The 20718-nt window shown below is 43.0% G+C and overlaps 1 protein-coding gene across 1 annotated transcript in view; it reads right to left on the reverse strand.

Moving 5' to 3' along the window:
* Positions 1-20718, reverse strand: part of LOC121269593 (synaptojanin-2-like) — a 505511-nt gene that overhangs the window by 336489 nt on the left and 148304 nt on the right. The window contains exon 10 of the mRNA XM_041174296.1: positions 18678-18830. Within this exon, the coding sequence (XP_041030230.1) occupies positions 18678-18830 (153 nt within the window). The remainder of the gene's footprint in view (positions 1-18677; positions 18831-20718) is intronic.

A 20718-nucleotide genomic window follows, 5' to 3' on the forward strand; every position in this document is an offset into this window, starting at 1 on the left:
TGGGATCACACTACAAATATGAATGCAATACTGAGGAACTTTTGCACTATCGGAGGTACCATCTTTTGAATGAGACCAAGGCTGTGCCTGCCTAATCAAGTAGATGCAGAAGATTTTATTCTATGCGCTATTGGAGTAGTGTGCTCACCAATAATTCTTGGTCAACCAACATCACCAAAGAATGATCATCATTCAAAAATAAAAGCACATGGTGTAGGGGGTAGCATATTAGCATGGATAGAAGATTGGCTGGCTGGCATGAATGGGTGTTTTTCAGATTGGCAGGATGTGATGAGTGGAGTCCCACAGGGGTCTATGCTGGGACCTGAACTTTTTCAATTTACATTAATGACTTAGATGAGAGCAGTGAAGACATTGTAGCTAAATTTGCAGATGACACAAAGATGGGTTGGAAAGTATGTTGTGCAGAAGACATGAGAAGGTTGCAGATGGATATAGATAGGTTGAGTGAATGGGCAAAGATCTGGCAAATGGAGTTTAATGTGGGAAAAAGTCAAGTTGTTCACTTTGGCAGGAAGAACAAAAAAGCAGAGTATTACTTAAATGGAGAACGGCGGCATAATTCTGAGGTGCAGAGGGATCTAGGTGTTTTAGTACATGAGTCACAAAAAGTTAGTGTGCTGGTACAGCAAGTATTTAAGAAGCCTAATGGAATCCTATCCTTTATTACAAGAGGGACTGAACAGAAAAGTAAGGATGTTATGCTTCAGTTATACAGGCCATTGGTGAGTTTGCACCTCGAATACTGTGAGCAGTTTTGGTCTCCTTATTTAAGGGAAGATGTAAATGCATTGGAGGCGATTCAAAGGAGGTTTACTAGATTGGTACCTGGAATGAGTGGGTTATCATATGAGGAAAGGGTGGGCAGACTGGGCTTGTTTCCACTGGAGTTTAGAAGAGTGAGGGGCGATTTGATTGAAGTAAATAATATCCTGCACGGTGTCGCCCTTTTAGGACAAAGATGATGAGAATTTTTTCCACTCAGACGGATTTGAAACTCTCTGCCTCAGAAGGTGGTGGTGACGGGGTCATTGAATATTCTTAAGGCGGAGGAAGACAGATTCTTGTTAGGCAAGGGAATAAAAGGTTATTGGGGGTAGATGGGTATATGGAAATTGAAACAAGATGATCAGCAGTGATATTATTGAATAGAGGAGCAGGCTCGGGGAGCCAAATGGTCTACTCCTGTTTCTATTTCTTATGTTCTTATTAATTTGCTGTTTGTAGGAACTTGTTGTGCTATGGTCACCCACAAAGAAACACTGCAAATAGCACTGCAAAAAGTGTAGTCATCAAGTCCTATGTCAAAGGTGACCCCTAATCTGCAATGAAGAAGATTCGATCACTCTATGCATATGGGATGGGGGGAGGGTTGGGGAGGGAGTGCGTTCTGAATTTATTCAGGCCTCTGTTTTGCCTTTTAAAAGCCCAAAAGTCATTCCCTCATAAATTTGCATATACCATTAGCAGATTGCCAAGAGATGTCTAGAAACTTTCACACCATCAGGGATCAGAGTTATTGGCTTGAATATTAGCAAAGAAATGCAACAAAGATGTGTGATGAACATGCATCATCATGGTACACATTGGAATGTTCCATTTCAACAGAAATGCTTTATTGTCATTTTACTTCCAGGTTTAGCATTACCACTGCATGCGAGAGGGTGTGACACAGACCTGCATAATGTGATTTCTAAAGGTCCAAGTTCATAGATGAAAAGGAGGAGACTTGTTGCAGACTCTGACAGGAAAAATCTAACCAGGAAGTGGAAAATGAGTGCAAGTAGAAGGGAGGCTTCTTTCAGATTATCTGATGCGTGTCTGGATGTACTGCCTACATGGGCAACCGACATTTTGACATCGAGTTCACTCCGGATTTAAAGTACTCACGGGATGGCACAAGTCCTGATTTGCAAACGTAAAATCCCGGTCCTGGTCTAGAGCAGAAATTTCCTCTAACTAAATATTGTGGAAGGCTGAAGTCATTGATTTCAGTCCCTGCCATAAAATCTGTTCCTTAACCACTGACTCCTGGCAACTGTCAGAGGCTAAAACAGACAGTTCGCAACTTTGTCGTCATACTTGACTCTGAGCTGAACTTCCAAACACGTATCCATTCCATCACTGATTCCACCTACTTCTACCTCCGTAACATTGTCCTATTCTAACCTTCGCTCATTTGTTGCTAAAACACTAACCCATGCCTTTGTTACCTCTAGTCTTGATTATTCCAATGCCCTCCTGATCAGTCGCCCAACTTTCACCCTACATAAATTTGAGTTCATGCAAAACTCTGCTACTCGTGCCCTAACTATGGCAAGTCCCATCCACCCATCGTCCCTGGTGCTCATTGACTTAAACTGGCTCACCATCCATAGAAACACATAGAAACTGAGAGCAAGAGTAGGCCATTCAGCCCTTCAAGCCTGCTCCACTTTTCAATATGGTCATGGCTGATCCTCTATCTCAATGTCATTTTCTCGCTTTCTCTCCATACCCCTTGATGCCCCTAATATCCAAAAACTTATCAATTTCTTTCTTGCATATACTCAGTGAGCCGACCTCCACAGCCTTCTGGTACAGACTTCCTCATCTCAGTCCTAGATGGCCTGCCCCATATCCTGACACTGTGGCCCCTTGTTCTAGACTCCCCAATCAGAGGAAACATCCTCCCTCCATCTAGTCTGTCTAGCCCTGTTAGAATTTTTTACGTTTCAATCAGATCCCCTTTCATTCTTCCAAACTCTTGTGAATACAGGCCCAGTTGAACCAATCTTTCCTCATACAACAGTCCTGCCATCCCCAGTATCAGCCTAGTGAACCTTCGCAGCACTCCTTCTATGGCAAGTATATCCTTTCTTAGGTAGGAAGACCAAAACTGCACACAATACTCCAGGTGTAGTCTCACCAAGGCACTGTAACTGCAGTAAGACATTCCTGCTTCTGAATTCAAATCCTCTTGCAATAAAGGCCAACATTCCATTTGGGTTCCTAATTGCTTGCTGCACCTGCCAGTTTACTTTCATTGACTAGTGCACAAGGATACCCAGATCCCTTTGTATATCCACATTTCCCAATATATCACATTTAAATAATACTCTGCCTTTCTGTTTTTTACTCCGAAGCATATAACTTCACACTTATCCACATTATCCTGCATCAGCAATGTGTTTGCCCACACACACAATCGCCCTGAAGCCTCCTTGCATCCTCCTCACAACCCCACCCAGTTTTGTGTCATCAGCAAACTTGGAAATAGTGCATTTGTTATTGCCTCCAATCCCATGTGCTTTACTTTTGCCCACTAGCCTCTTATGTGGGGCCTTATCAAAAGCCTTCTTGAAATCCAAATACACCACATCCACTGGTTCTCCCCTATCTATTCTACTAATTACATCCTCAAACAACTTCAGTAGATTAGTTAAGCATGATTTCCCTTTCATAAACCCATGCTGACTTTGTCTAATCCCATTAATGCTTTCCAACTTTTCTATTATCATGTCTTTTATAATAGGCTCTACATTTTCCCCCACTACTGATGTTAGGCTAACTGGTCTGCATTTATCTGTTTTTTCTCTCCCTCCTTTTTTAAATACTGGGGTTACATTTGCCACCCACCAATCTATAGGAGCTGCTCCAGAGTCTATAGCATTTTGGAAGATGGCCACCAATGCATCCAATATTTCCAGGACCACATCCTTTAGTACTCTGGGATGTAGATTATCAGGCCCTTGGTTTTTTCAACCTTTAACCCCATTAGTTTCTCTAGCACCATTTTTTTTACTAATAACAATTTTCTTCAATTCCTCCCTCTCACTAGAACCTTGGTTCCCTAACATTGCTAGGAAATTATTTTTGTCCTCTGTTGTGAAGGCAGAACCAAAATATATGTTCAATTCCTATGCCATTTCTTTGTTCATTATAATTTCCCCCGTTTTTGACTGCAAGGGACCTATGCTTGTCTTCACTAATCTTTTTCTCTTCACGTATTTATAGAAGCTTTTACAGTCAGTTTTTTTGTTCCTTGCAAGCCTACTCTCATACTCCATTTTCCCTTCTTGATCAATCTTTTTATTCACCATTGCTGAATTCTAAACTCCTCCCAATCCTCAGGTTTGTTCCTTTTTTGGCAATTTTATATGTCTCCTCTTTGGATCTAATACAATCCCTAATTTCTTTTGTAAGCCATGCTTGAGCCACCTTTCCTGTTTTCTTTTTGCGCCAAACAGGAATGAACCAGGGGTCACAGACTGAGGATACGGGGTAGACCATTTAGGGCTGAGATGAGGAGAAATTTCTTCACCCAGAGTGTGTGGAGTTTGCTACCACAGAAAGTAGTTGAGGCCAAAACATTATATGTTTTCAAGAAGGAGTTAGATATAGCTCTTGAGGTGAAAGGGATCAAAGGATATGGGGGGAAAGCGGGAGCAGGCTATTGAGTTGGATGATCAGCCATGATCATAATGAAAGGCGGAGCAGGCTTGAAGGGCTGAATGGCCTACTCCTGCTCCTAGTTTCTATGTTTCTATGAATAATTGCTATAATTCATGCATACGTTCCTTAAATATTAGCCATTGTCTATCCACTTTCAACCCTTTTAGTAAGGTTCCCCAATCCATCATTGCCAACTCGCACTTCTTAAACTCGTACTTCCCTTTATTTAGATTCAGGACACTAGTTTCAACTTCTTCATTCTCTATCCTTATGAACAATTCTATCATTTTATGGTCAGTCTTCCTCAAGGGAACAAGATTGTTAATTAATCCTTTCTCATTGCACAATACCCAGTCTAGGATAGCCTGCTCTCTAGTTGGTTCCTCAACGTATTGATATAAAAAAACCATCATGTATGCACTCCAGGAACTCCTCTTCCACAGTATTATTGCTAGTTTGGTTTGCCCAATCTATATGTAGATTAAAGTCACCCATGATTACAGTTGAACCCTTATTGCATGCCTCTTTAATTTCCTGCTTATTGCTTTCCCTTACATCTCCATTACTGTTTGGGGGCCTATAGACAACCCCCACCAACGTTTTCTGCCCCTTGGTGTTTCTTACCTCCACCCAAACAGATTCCACATCATGATTTTCCAAGCCAATATCCTTCCTCACTATTGCATTGATTTCCTCCTTTACTAACAATGCTACCCCATCTCTGTTCCCTATTTGCCTGTCCTTCCTAAATATTAAATACCCCTGGATGTTCAGTTCCCATCCTTGGTCATCCAGCAGCCATGTCTCCGTAATTGCAGCTATATCATAACCGTTTATATCTATTTGCGCTGTTAATTCATCTACCTTATTGCGAATGCTTCGCACATTAAGATGCAATGCCTTAGACTTGTCTTTTTAACTTTGTTAGTCATCTTAGCTTTATTTTGCACTATGGCCCCATTTGTTTTTCATCCTTGTTTTTTTTCTGCCTTCCACTTTTGCATCTTACTTTTCTTTCTTTCGTTTTATCCTGGTTTCCCCCTCCTCTGTCTCCCTGCTCCAGTTCCCATCCCCTTGTCATTCGAGTTTAAACCCTTCCCGACTGCACTAGCAAACACCTCACTCGAGGACATTGGTCCCGGTCCTGCCCAAATGCAACCCGTCCTATTTGTACTGGTACCACCTTCCCCAGAACCGGTCCCAATGTCCCAGGAATCTGAAACCCTTCCCCCTACACCAGTTCTTCAGGCACATATTCATCTGATATATCCTGTTATTTCTACTATCGCTAATATGTGGTACTGGTAGTAAAGCTGAGATTGCTACCTTTGAGGTCCTACTTTTTAATTTACATCCCAACTCCCTATTTTCAGCTTGAAGGACCTCATCCCTATTTTTACCTATGTCTTTGATAGCAATATGCACCACGATCACTGGCTGTTCAATCTCCCCCTTCAGAATGCCCTGCAGCCTCTCTGAGACATCCTTGATCCTGGCACGATGGAGGCAACATACCATCTCTTTTGCAGCCACAGAAAAGCCTATCTGTTACTTTACTATAGAAACCCCTATCACTGTAGTCCTGCCACTCTTCTTCCTCCCCTCTTGTATAGCAGAGCTACCTGTGGTGTCATGGACTTGGCCCCAGCTGCTTTCCCGAGAAGTCGTCTCCCCCAACAATATCCAAAACGGTATCTCTGTTGCGGGGTGGGCAGCCACAGGGTACTCCTGTACTTCCTGCTTTCCTCTACTCTGCCAGTTCAGTTTTTACCTGCAGTGTGACCACCTCACTGAACGTGTCCGTGATAATCTCAGCATCACAGATGCCCCACAGTGAATCCACTGCAGCTCCAGTTCCAAACTACGGTTAGCCAGTAGCTGCAGCTGGACACAATTACTGCACATGGTCGCCAGGGACACTGGAAGTGTCCATGACTTCCCACATAGCACAGGAGGAGCATATCACAGGTGCGAGCTCTGCTGCCATGGCTTCCCTTTAGATTAAGCTCGTTAGTTACTCCCTTTAAAGAAGAGTAATCATGCTAGAGGCCTTATTCCACTCCAAACACTCCCACTACAGTCCAAAGTCCTCATCTTATTTTGTTTATGCTAATGGACTGCAGCAGCTTAATTAGTAGAAAAAATAGACGTAGAGAAGTAAAAGTGACCCTACTTAGCAATCAGCTGCCTCCCCTGCATCACATCACTTTTTGAATCGTGACGTCACTTTGAACTCAACCGCCTGAAGGTCCTGAGGGTACGCCTCTTCTCTCTGGTCTCAGCCTCTGTTTTTTGAACCCTTTTATACCATTCTTGCTGGCTTCTCCTCTTCAGTCTTGGCCTCTGTTTCTCACGCCTTTTTATACTGCTCTTGCTGGCGTCTCCTCTTCGGTCAGCCCCGAGTCTCTCCGGAACTCTTGCTCTGTCATCATGCCGCTTTCAGCCCTGAGTCTTCCCGGAGGCCTCATTCTATCCTTGCGCTGCTTTCAGCCCCGAGTCCAGCTCTTGCTCTTTTTAAATCTCTGCTCTGATTCTCAGCTCCCGCTGTCTCTAAATCTTACCAAGGCTCCGCTCGTCTTGCGCTGCCTCCCAGGCCCGCTCTGGTCTTGGGCCTGGTTCCCCTCATTCTTTAAAATTGCCACTCCACTCGTGCTATGTCTCAGTCCCTCACTAACATTCTCATCCTCATTTTCAAATTGCTCATTGGCCTCTCCCCTCCCTGAATCTGCAAAATCCTTTGAGATCTCTACGTTCCTCCAATTCCGGCCACTTATGCATTCCTGATTTTAATCACTTTACCAAAAGTGCACATGCCTTCAGCTGCCTCAGCCCTAAGCTATGGAATTCCTCTCTACTTCTCTTCACTTCTCTACCTCTTTTGCCTCTAAGACGCTTTTTTAAATCCTATTCGATTTCTTTTGTTCCTCTGTTCTAATACCTCTTTTTGTGGCTTGGTGTCAAATGTTGTTTGATCACACTTCTGTGAAGTGTCTTTGAAAATCTTACTCTAAATTAACTCGCTTTCCTGGTTGTTAACAGTTCTCTCTCTTCAGGTACTATCACTCCCTGCTTCAAAACTGTCATTGCCACCCCGTTCCTCAAAAACTCACCTTGGTCCTATCACTTTTGCAAACCACCACCCCATCTCCAACTTCTATTTCCTCTCCCAACCCCTTGAACGTATTCCAAATCCATGCCCATCTTTCACGGAACTCCATATTTGGATCCCTCCAATCAGGTTTCTGCCCTTGCCACATTACAAAAGTCACAAACGGCATCCTAGGTGACCATGACAAAGGTATGCTTTCTCTCCTCATCCTTCTTGACATGTCTGCAGCCTTTGACACAGTTGACCACACCATCCTCCTCTCCACTGTTGTCCAGCTGGGTGGGGCTGCTCTCGCCTGGTGTCATTCCTATCTATCTAAGCATAACCAGAGTAATATTGCAATGCCTTCTCTTCCATTCCTTGCCATATTACTTCTGCTGACCCCAAGGATCTATACTAGGCCCCCTTCTATTTTGCATCTGCATGCTGCTCCTCAGTGACATCATTCGAAAACACTGCCAGTTTTCACATGACACCCAGCTCTACCTCATTATCACCTTTCATCACCCTTTCCACTCTCTCTAAATTATCAGCCTGCTTATTTGACAGCCAGTACCGGATGATCAGAAATTTCCTCCAATTAAATAGTGGAAAGACCAAAGCCATTGTCTTCAGTCCCCACTTCATACTCCATTCCCTAGCTACCAAGTCCAGACTCTGCCCCGCCTCAGCTCATATGCTGCTGAAACTATCATCTGTACCTTTGTAAACTCTAGACTTAACTATTCCAATGCATTCCTTACTGGCCTCCCTCATTCTTCCCTTTGTAAACTTGAGCTCATCCAAAATTCTGCTGCCTATTTCCTTACTCACACCAAGTCCTGTTCACCCATCACCCCTGTGCCCAAGGAGCTGCACTGGCTCCTGGTTAGGCAACAACTTAATTTTAAAATTCTCATTTTTGTTTTCAAATCCCTCCATGGCCTTGCCCTTCCCTATCTCTGTAAACTCCTCCAGCCCCACAATCCTCTGAGATATCTGCACACATAATTCTGGCCACCTGAGCATCCCGATTTTAATTGCTCCACCCTTAATGGCCATGCCTTCAGTTGCCCAGGCCCTAATCTCTGGAATTTCCTCATTAAACTTCTCTGGCTCTCTACCTCTCTTTCCTACTTTAAGACGCTCCTTAAAACTTACTTCTTTGGCCAAGCTTTTCACTAAATATTACCTAATGTCAAATTTTGCATAGAACACTCCTGCAATGTACCTTTGGACATTTTATTACATTAAAGGTACTATTTGAATACAAGTTGCTGTTGTAAAGGAGCTATATAAATGCAGGTTATTGTTTTTGTTGTTTTCACCCCATTAAATTAAGCAGCAACAATTAAGCAGCCAGGGCAATAATCAAGTAACACAATCATAAGTGTTTATATATTAACCCTTAGTTGGAAATTCTTCATGTGTAATGTAGAACAACAAATGTCAGTTGCTTGCTCAACCATTAGGGTTACCCAAAAGAGCGGGAGAGAGGAGCACCCGGAGACAGACAGCAGAATCTAAAAGACCTATCCAGTTCAATCCAGCCAATACCTCCAGAGCAGACCGACTGCATTCTGAGAAAAATCAAACCGTAATGCTGCAGGAAAATAGGCAGTTGACTGGCTGCTCAGTATTTTTCTCGTTTATCTTTCAAAACTTAGATAATTTTGGTAATTGTAAGGTTTTTTTAATAGTAATAAGGTTTATTAATAGTATTAAAGCTAATTAGATTGGCTGGTGAGTATTTCCTATTTATCTTAACTAGGGAATTTCAATCAGGGTAAGTAAATAGAACATTTATTGAAATAACAAGAATGTAACCACAGGCAGGACTAGAGATATTAATTAAAATTTAATCAGTAAAATAATTAATTAAGTGAACCCAAAAAGATGGCGGGCAGGTGATGTGTGGCAGCTGCAGAACATGGGTGGTTATGGACACCAGTATGATCCACAGCAAACACATCTGCAGTAAGTGTTTGCTGCTGGAGTCACTCAGAGTCACTGAGCTGAAGGCCAAGCTGAAGATACTGTGATGCACCAGGGAGGGGGAAAGTTACTAGGACACTGTTCAAGGAGGCAGTCACACCCCTGCCTTTACATCAGGGATAGATGGGTGTGACTACAAATGAGGCAGATATGGGGATCAAGAAGGTAGTAGTGAAGTAGCCTCAACCCTTGCAATTGTCCAACAGGTTTGAGGTTCTTGCTACCTGTTTGGATGAAAGCAAGGAGTTACAAGGTGGATGAGCAAACTGACCATGGCACCATGGTACAGGAAGCCACTCAAGCACGGTGAAGTTAATCGGAATGTAGTGGTAGTTGGGGACAGTATAGTCAGGGGAATAATCACAGTTCGCTGAAGCCAAGAGCGAGAGTCCAGAAGGCTGTGTGGCCTGCCTGGTGCCAGGGTTTGGGTGTGCTCAGGGCTTGAAAGGAACTCGCAGCTGGGGGAAGAAAAGGGAAATTTACTGGTTGTGGTCCATGTAAGTACGAATGACATAGGCAGAACTAGGGAAGACGATCTGTTTGGAGAATATGAGCAGCTAGGGGCTAAATTAAAAAGCAGATCCTCAAAGTTAATTATCTCTGGATCATTACCAGGTCCACAAACAAATGGGAGTAGGGTAAATAAGATTGAAGAGTCAAATGTATGACTCAAAGATTAATCTAGGACAAATGGGTTTCAATTCATGGGGCACTAGTATCAGCACTGGGGAAAGTGGGAACTGTACTATTGGGATGGCCTTCACCTGAACCATGCTGGGACCAACGTTCTGGTGACTCATATAACTAGGGTAGTAGAGAGGGCTTTAAACTGAATAGTAAGGGTGGTGGTGGGGGGAGGGGTGGTGGTGAGGGATTAAGTGAGGGAAAATATGATAAATTAAAAAGAGAGAAGACAAGGCAAGAGAGAAAAGTAGCAATAAGGGAGTTGATAACCTGAGTGTGGCAGGAAGGGACAGAGCGAGCAAATTTATGATTACACCAGCAGATAAGGCTTAAGACTCCAAAAATAATAGAAAGAAAGAATTAAAGGCACTCTATCAGATTGCACACAGCATTCGCAATAAGGCAGATGAATTGATGGCACAAATGGAAGTAAACAGGTATGATCTAATTGCCATTATGGGATGTGGCTTCAGGGTGACCAAGGCTAGGAACCAAATGTTCAAAGATTTTCGACATTTAGGAAGGATAGGCAAAATGCAGTGTATAAAAAATAATTATAATAAAGTGTAAAGAGTAGGGATACCAGAAAAATTAATAATTTGAATAAAATACGATAGCGACAGCAGGACAGGTGATATGTTGCTACTGCAACATGTGGGAGCTACTGGACACCAAGGTAATCCAGGGCGAACACATCTGTACCAAATGTTTGTAGCTCGAGGAACTTCGGATCCGATTTAAGGAGCTGGAGTCTAAGCTACAGACATTGTGCCACATCAGGGAGGGGGAAAGTTATCTGGACACTTTGCTCCAGGAGGCAGTCACACCTTTCAGATTAGGTAATTCAGATTTGGTCTGTGATCAGAGACAGGAGGGTATGACTGCAGGTGAGGTAGGTGTGGGGACCCAGGGGGTAGCATTCAAGGAGCCTCGGCCCCTGCAGCTGTCCAACAGTTATGAGGTTCTTGCAAGCTGTGTGGACGAGAGCGAGGACTGCAGAGAGGATGAGCGAACTGACCACAGCACCGTGGTACAGGGAGCCATTCAAGTGGGGGGAAGAAATAGGAATGTAGTGTTGGTAGGGGACAGTATAACTAGAGGGATACTGTTCTCTGCAGCCATGAGTGAGAGTCCTGAAGGCTGTGTTGCCTGTCCAGTGCCAGGGTTAAGGACATCTCCTCAGGGCTGGAGAGGAACTTAGAGTGGGAGGGGAGGGATCCAGTTATCGTCGTCCACATTGGTACCAACGACATTGATAAGACTAGAAAGGAGGTTCTGCTGAAAGAATAGGAACTAAATGAAAAAGCAGAGCCTCCAAGGTAATAATCTGGGGAGTACTACCTCAGCCACGGGCAAACTGGCATAGGGTAAATAAAAGCAAGGAGTTTAATGCATGGCTCAAAAGTTGGTGTGGGAGGAATGGGTTTCAGTTCATGGGACACTGGCACTAGTACTGGGGTAGAAGGGAGCTGTTCCAGTGAGGCGGGCTTCACTTGAACCAATAGACCAATGCCCTGGTGAACCGAATAACTAAGGCTGTAGTGAGGGCTTTAAACCAAATAGAGGGGGGAACGGTTCTGGAAAGAGGATGCATTGGCTTACAAAGTAAGAGGGTATGGCAGCCTTGCAGGGGAGCTATTTAAGTAATGATACCCAGAGTGTGACAGGAAGGGACAGAGTGTACAAACTTAAAAAAAGAGCAGCATATAGGTCAAAGGGGGAAAAAATGGTAAAAAGGCAAAATTAATGGCTCTCTACTTAAATGCACATAGTATTTGGAACAAAATAAATGAATTAATGGCATAAATAAAGGTTAATGGGTATGCTCTTATAGCCAATACGGATTCATGGTTACAAGGAGATCAAAGCTGGGAACTAAATATTCAGGGGTATGTGACTTTTCGAAAGGACAGGCAGGAAGGAAAGGGTAGTGGTGTAGCTTTGTTAGTATGAGATGGAACAAGTACAATAGCAAGAAACAATCTTGGATCGGAAGATGTAGAATCCATATGTGTGGAGGTAAGATATATCAAGGGGGTCGTCTTGACTGGTGGGAGTAGTCTATAGGCCCCAGAACAGTAGATATACTGTAGGACAGAGAATATGTCAGGAGATAATGAGAGCATGTAAAAAAGGCAGTACATTAATCATGGGTGACTTTAATCTTCATGTAGATTGAGAAAATCAAATTGGCAGAGGTAGCCACAAGCAAGAATTCAGAGTGTATTCGGGACAGTTGTCTAGAACAATATGTTGTGGATCCATCCAGAGATCAGGCTATTTTGGATCCGGTAATGTGTAATGAGGCAGGTTTAATAAATGATTTCACAGTAAAAGATTCCCTAGGAAACAGTGACCATAAAATTATAGAATCTAGCATTCAGTTTGCGAGTGAGAAACTTGGGTCACAAACAACTGTGCTAAACTTGAATAAGGGTAACTACAAAGAAATGAGGGCAGAGTTGGCTGGAGTGGACTGAGATGGGATTTTAGGAGAAAAAACGGTTGATGATGCAGACGTTTAAGAAAATGGTTCATGACTCACAACAAAGATATATCCCACTGAGGAAGAAGGATTCAAGGAAGGAAATAAACCAACCATGGTTAACCAAGGAAGTTAAGGATAGTATCAAATTAAAAGAAAAGACATACAACGTGGCAAAGATTAGTGGTAAACCAGAGGATTGGGAAAGTTTTAAAAACCAACAAATGATAACCAAAAAAATAATGTGGGAGAAAATAAATGTTGAGGGTAAACTAGTAAGTAATATAAAAACATACAGTAAGGGCTTCTTTAAGTATAAAAAAAGGAAGAGAGAGACCAAAGTGATCATAGGCCCCTTAGAGAATGAGGCCAGGGAAATAATAATGGAGAACCAGGAAATGGCAGAGGAGTTGAATAAATACTTTGCTTCAGTTTTCACATTAGAAGACACTAATAGCATTCCAACACTAAATAATCAAGGTGCAAAAGAGGGGGAGGAAATAAATACAATAACTATCACGTACTAGGGAAAATAAAAGCCGATAAGTCCCCTGGTCCTGATGGGTTCCATCCTAGGATATTCAAGGAAGTAGATACAGAGATAGTGGATGCACTGGTAGTAATCTTCCAAGAATCCTTAGATTCTGGAAAAGTCCCAGAGGATTGGAAAACTACCAATGTAACACCTTTATTCAAAAAGGGAGGGAGATAAAAAAAAGCGTTACTAAAGGCCAGTTAGCTTAATATCGTCACTGGGAAAATGCTAGAGTCTATTATAAAGAGTATAATAGCAGAGCATTTAGAATTACATAATCTAAAAAAGGAGAGTCAGCATGGCTTCATGAAGGGGAAATCATGCCTGACAAATTTATTAGAATTCTTTGAGGCGGTAAATAGCAGGATAATGAAGGGGAACCATTAGATATAATATATTTGGATTTCCGAAAGGCGTTCAATAAGGTACTTCATGCAAGGCTACTTAATAGAATAAGAGCCCATAGTGTTTGGGGTAGTATATTAGCATGGATAGAGGGTTGGCTAACTAATAAATGATAGAAGGTTGGGATAAGGGGGGTATTTTCGGGGTGGCAAACTGTAACTCGTGGAGTGCCACAGGGATCAGTGCTGAGGCCTCAATTATTTACAATATATATTAATAACTTAGGTGAGGGAAGTGAATGTACAATTGCCAATTTTGTGAATGATACAAAAATAGATGGGAAGGCAAGTGGTGAGGATGACTCCAGGAGTCTACAAAGGGATGTAGACAGGTTAAGTGAGTAGGCAAAAAGTGACAAATAGAAAATGTGAGGTTGTGCACTTTGGCAGGTATAGTGGAGCTGAATATTATTTAAATGGAGAAAGACTGCAGAAGGCTGCAACACAAAGAGATTTGGGAGTCCTTCTACATGAATCCCAAAAAGCTAACATATAAGTTCAACAGGTATTGGGGAGGGCAAAGGGAACGGAGCATAAAAATAGGGAAGTCTTGCTATAACTATACAAGGCACTAAATAGACCACACCTGCTGTGAACAGTTTTCGTCCCCTTATCTAAGGGAAGATATACTGGCATTGGAGGCAGTCCAGAGAAGGTTCACTAGGTTGATTCTGGGTATGGAGGGATTTTCTTATGAGAGGTTGAGTAGGTTGGGCCTGTACTCATTGGAGTTTAGAAGAATGAGGGGCAACTTTATTGAAACATATAAGACTCTTAGGGGGTTTGACAGGGTAAATGCTGAGAGGTTGTTTCCCCTTGTGGGAGACTCTAGGACCAGAGGGCATAATCTCAGAGTAGGGGGTCGCCCATTTAAAACAGAGATGAGGAGGAATTTCTTCTCTGAGGATAGTTAATCCATGGAATTCTTTACCGCAGAGGGCTGTAGAGGCTGGATCATTAAGTATATTCAAGACAGAATAGATTTTTAATCAGTAAGGGAATCAAAGGTTCTGGGGAAAAGGCCGGAAAGTGGAGTTGAGGATTATCAGACCAGCCATGATCTCATTAATGGCAGAGCAGGCTCGATAGGCTGAATGACCTATTTCTACTCCTACGTCTTATGGTCTTATGCAAAAGGAGGTGGGGTAGCGCTGTTAATAAAAAGACGAGCTCAGCACATTAGTGAGAGAAGATCTTAGATCGGAAGGTCAAGATGTAGAATCAATTTCGGTCGAGCTATGAAACAGAAAGGGGCAGCAAACATTGGTAGGAATTGTCTACAGGCCACCAAACAGTAGTGGCAATTAGGACATAGTACAAATCAGGAAATTAACATGCAACAAGAATAAACAGTAATCCTTGGGAACCTCAGCCTCCATATAGACTGGGTAAACCTAAATATACTAATGCCGTGAAAGATGAGTTCTTGGAATGTATGCGAGATGGTTTTCCAGAGCAGTACGTAGAATCATAGAATAGTTGCAGCACAGAAGGCAGCCATTCGGCCTGTCATGTCTGTGCTGGCCCTCTGAAGCAGCAATTCACCTAGTACCACTGCTCTGCCTTTTCCCCATTGCCCTGCAAATTATTCCTTTTAAGATAATGATCCAGTTCCCTCACTTCCAATCTCCCAGTTTCTCTACCTTAACTCGTATCTATTCTGATGATGCCACCTTCCATGCTAGTGCTTCAGATGCGTTTTCCTTTTTTCTCAATTGAGGAAGTCCCCCACAACCTTGGTTTATATTCCCTCAACCGTGTCCATTCCATTTCCTCTACTCTCAGCCATTCTCTTTACCCCCAGAACCATGACTGGGTTCCCTTTGTCCTCACCTCCCACCCACCAATCTCCATATTCAACAGACCATAAGAAATAGAAGTAGGAGTCGACCATATGATCTCTCAGGCCCACACTGCCATTCAATATGATCATGGCTGACTTTCACTTTCCCACCCACTCTCCATTCCCTTGATTCCGAGAGACACAAAAATCTACCTATCCCAGCATTGAATATATACAACATTGGAATATCCACAACCCTCTGGGATAGGGAATTCCAATAAGATTCACAACCTATGTTTAGGAACCAACTAAAGAATGGGCTATTTTAGATCTACTATTACACAAGGAAAAAGGGATAATTAGTAATATCATTGTAAAAGAGCTTCTAGGGACGTGTGACCATAATATGATAGAATTTTACATTAAGTTTGAAAGTGATAATAGTTCAATCTGAAACTAGGCTCTTAAATCTAAACAAAAGAAACTATGAAGGGGCAAATTTGATGTGGCAGATTGGGCAACAACATTGTAAGGTATGACGGTAGACAGGCAATGGGCAGTATTTAAAAAATTAACACATGGTTTACAACAAATTTACATTCCTTTAAGACACAAAAGCTCAGCAAGAAAAACATGGCTGACAAGAGAACTTAAAGACTGTATGAGATCAAAGGAAGAGGCTTATAAAGTTGCCAAAAATCCCTGAGGATTGGGAGCATTTAGAATTCAGTAAAGGAGGACCAAGAAATTGACAAAGAAAGAGAAAATGTAATATGAAAGTAAACTGAAGAGAAACATAAAACTGTAAAAGCTCCTATAGGTATATAAAAAGGAAAAGATTTGCAAAGATAAATGTGAGCCCACTACAGGCAGGGACAAGAATTTATTATGGGGAAAAAGGAAAGAGCAGAGAAACTAAATAAATATTTTAGCTAGGATTTCCGTGCCCGCTGGCATCTGGCATGTTCGGTGGCATGAGCAGATTATATGGCGAGAAGGCCAATGATCGGTTTCACATCATCGTCGTAAAACCAGTTTGTGGTCGTCCGCTCCACCTGACTGCCCTGCGGTTGAGGCAACTTGGTGCAGGGGGGTAAGGGCTGCCCTGTGGTTGAGGTGACTTGGTGCGGGGGGGTAAGGGCTTCTCTGAATTTGAAAGTAGTGCACAAGCACGTGCAGGGTGAGTGGGTGAGGTAAGTGGCCGCGTATTAGGGAAACCTTGTATAAAGTGACCATTCTTCTGCAACCGAGAGGTTCAGGTGCAGCCACATTGATATGATTGGAGTGGGGCCTCTAGCTTATCTGCCCACTCAAGCAACGCAGAAGCATCAAAGTGCCATGAAGTGCTGCAGAGCTTTTCAACCCTTGGGCACAGACTGCAAACTAATGAGCATTTTAGTGGACTGCAGAACAGTTGGACGACTGGGCACATTGTACAATCTCCTAGCAAAAGCTGGCCATGGAGCAATCACTGGTGGAGGAGCTCACAGCTCCTTGCAATGTCATCATCCCGGTTTGGACCAATCTCCCCCATGGTTCAAGCTAACAGTGCAGCCTTGCAGTGTGGGTTAGGAGAATGCCTTCCATCTGAGCTGAGAGCACAGCTTGCAGTCCAGTGGGCAAAGCTGCCGCCAGTCGGACGGGGGGAGTGGGGGGAGGTGGTTGGGGTTTTGGGCAGCCATGAAGCGCACTAATCTCTGACCATCTTAAGTAGTGGTCAGCATTCTCGGGGACATGTTTCCTCTTTCCTAATCCAGGCTGTAATGAAATCAGCTGTAGGATTGTTAATGTCTTTCCAAGCTCAGTCTGCATAGGCCAAGCATGAAACCTGAAGCATTCTTGGTCTATCTGACTAAGTTCACAGAATCTCAGAATTTTATCGGCACAGAAAGAGGCCATTCGGCCCAGCATGCCTGCATCGGCTTTTCAAATGAGCATTGTGACCTAGCGCCATTGCCCTGCCTTTTCCCCATACCCATGCACATTGTTTCTATTCAAATAATCATCTAATGCCCTCTTGAATGCCTCGATTGAACCTGCCTCGACCACCCTTATAGGTAGCACATTCCAGACCCAAACCACTCATTATGTGAAAATGTTTGTTCTTTTGTCACTTTTGCTTCTTTTGCAAAACACTTTAAATCTGTGCCCTCTCATTCTTGATCCTTCTACAAGCGGGAACAGCTCCTCCCTATCTACTCTGTCCAGCCCCCTCATGATTTTGAGTATCTCTATCAAATCTCCTCTCAGCTTTCTTCTCCCCAAGAAGAACAGTCCCAACCTCTCCAATCTATCCTCATAACTGAAGATTCTCATCCCTGGAACCATTCTTGTAAACCTCTTTGGCACTCTCTCCAATGTGTTCACATCCTTGCTATAATGTGGCACCCAGAACTATACACAATAATCCAGCTGAGGTCTAATAAATGTCTTATATAAATTCAGCATAACCTCCTTGCTCCTGTACTCTATGCCCCTGTTAATAAAGCCCAAGATACTACATACTTTTTTCACTGCTCTTTCCACCTGTCCTGCCACCTTCGATGATCTACGCACATATAACCCAAGTCTTTCTGCTCCTGCACCCAATTCAAAATTTCTCCCCTTATTTTATACAGTCTGTCCATGTCCTTCCTACCAAAATGCATCACCTCACACTTCTCCACATTGAACTTCATCTGCCACCTATCTGCCCACTTCACCAATTTGTCTATGTCCTCTTGAAGTTCCACGCTGTCCTCCTCGCAGTTCACAACATTCCCAAGCTTCATATCATTCACAAACTTTGAAATTGTCCCCTGCACACCATGATCTAGATCATTAACATATATCAGGAAAAGCAAGGGTCCCAATGCCGACCCCTGAGGAACTCAAACCTTCCTCCAGCCTGAAAAATATCCATTGACCATTACTTGCTGTTTCCTATTTTTCAGTCACTTTGGATCCACATTGCTGTCCCTTTTATTCAATAAGCAAGGACTTTTCTCACAAGTCTGTTGTGTGGCACTGTGTCAAATGTCTTTTTGTACACCACATCAACAGCATTATCCTCATCAAACATTTCTGTTACCTCTTCAAAAAAAACTCCAGCAAGTTCATTCTGGGCAGTGCATTTACCAATTGATGGGGAGCCTAAACAATGGGACTTTTGACGTGACTTTCTCTGTAATGACTAAAGGAAAACATATTGCACACATAACCTGATTGAAGAAAATGCACATACTTACAATGCACTCCATTTATATTACCTTTGTTCTTCCCTCTCGTGCACGACTTCCAGTAAAGATCTTGCTTAAATTATGTCCATTCAATGACCACATTGTCTTGTAAAATTCCACAAAACGCTCCACTACTGTCTTCTTAAAGGCCATTCCCAGGCTCTTTAACTGGCTGTACAAAACCTAAGAAGAGCAAAGAACATGATTTCAAAGCAACAAAGTAGCACTGACAGCTCTATTTCAAGTAGCCAAGAAACATTAGCTGAAATTATTTTTATGGCCCTCATTTTTGACATATTTATTTTCTTAGTCCCACAGGGCACAAGCTAATTCCCAGCTGAGAACACAGTCATATTTCAATACTCTTGTTAAGTTTGACAGGAGGCAACAAGGAAATGAATCATATGATAATTACTGCCCTGTCCCTGTAGGAAAATGCTGTGCTTTAGCATGGTGGCAGGCAGGAATATGTATATTGAAAACTCGGGCAAATCTATGCCCTACTGCTCTGTAGCAAGTTGGAGTGCGGCTACATATAAAACACAGATACAGATATATCTTTTAAGAGATACTAAATTAAATGCTATTCCACAAGGTTCACAGAAATTCACAACTTAAGTGAGGTGAAATTGATTATTGTGGGAGAAATGGCCTGGGAATCAGGGTCTGTGATTAAGTTGCACATGTTGTGTGCAGTGAGGGATAGTGGGTAAAATCCATGCTGCCTGCTAATTAACATGATCAATGTGTTAACCAGCACTAATTTACTGTTCAATAGCTGCACAGATGATGAACAGGCCAGATATCAGGTTTGTGTGCCATGTGACTAAAGACAGTCAGCATTGTGGATGTAAATTGAATGAAAATTGTCTGCAAGATTACTTGGCAGAGCTGGCAGACAGCATGGGCCTAGGTCCTCTGCAGTTGCACTGGAGGTTTTGGTGCAAGAGGTAGACAGCAGGAGGGGCCATTCTGCAACCCCTAAGAGAAACCTTCTAGGCACTTGAAATAGAGTGAGAGAAGGTTGCCAATGTGGCAAATGAGAAGAACATGGCTCCTTGGATATGGATGCAGTGCAGGAAGATGACAGGTGTTATCAGAATCAAATAGCTTCTCATAACAGCTGCACCATCCATAGCCTTATCAAATGCTGAGTTCACAACCCTCCCATTCTGCACTAAACTGCAGGCCAGGACAATCAGAAGAGCACAGTTCCTTTAATGGCTTTCATCTAAACCTCACAAACTCAGCATTATTACAAACTTCCCACCAACAACTCACACCTGGCAATTATTCCATCATGCCAAGCACACTACCCAAATATCACAGAATCACACAATGCAGAAGAAGCCCTTCGGCCCATCGAGTCTGCACCGACACGTGAGAAACATTTGACCTACCTACCTAATCCCATTTACCAGCACTTGGCCCATAGCCTCGAAAGTTATGATGTGCCAAGTGCTCATCCAGGTACTTTTTAAAGGATGTGAGGCAACCCACCTCCACCACCCTCCCAGGCAGCGCATTCCAGACCATCACCACCCTCTGGGTAAAAAAGTTTTTCCTCACAACCCCCCTAAACCTCCTGCCCCACACCTTGAACTTATGTCCCCTTGTGACTGACTCTTCAACTAAGGGGAAGAACTGCTCCCCATCCACCCTGTCCATGCCCCTCATAATCTTGTACACCTCGATCAGGTCACTCCTCAGTCTTCTCTGCTCCAACAAAAACAACCCAAGTCTATCCAACCTCTCTTCATAACTTAAATCTTTCATCCCAGGCAACATCCTGAGGAATCTCCTCTGCACCCCCTCCAGTGCAATCACACTCTTCCTATAATGTGGCGACCAGAACTGCACACAGTACTCCAGCTGTGGCCTCAACAAGGTTCTATACAACTCTAACATGACCTCCCTATTTTTGTAATCTGGGTCTCGATTGATAAAGGCAAGTGTCCCATATGCCTTTTTCACCACCCCACTAACATGCCCCTCTGCTTTCAGAGATCTATGGACACACACGCCAAGGTCCCTTTGTTCCTCAGAACTTCCTAGTGTCATGCCATTCACT

Source organism: Carcharodon carcharias, chromosome 2 (genome assembly GCF_017639515.1).
Source record: "Carcharodon carcharias isolate sCarCar2 chromosome 2, sCarCar2.pri, whole genome shotgun sequence".
Classification (NCBI taxonomy): domain Eukaryota; kingdom Metazoa; phylum Chordata; class Chondrichthyes; order Lamniformes; family Lamnidae; genus Carcharodon; species Carcharodon carcharias.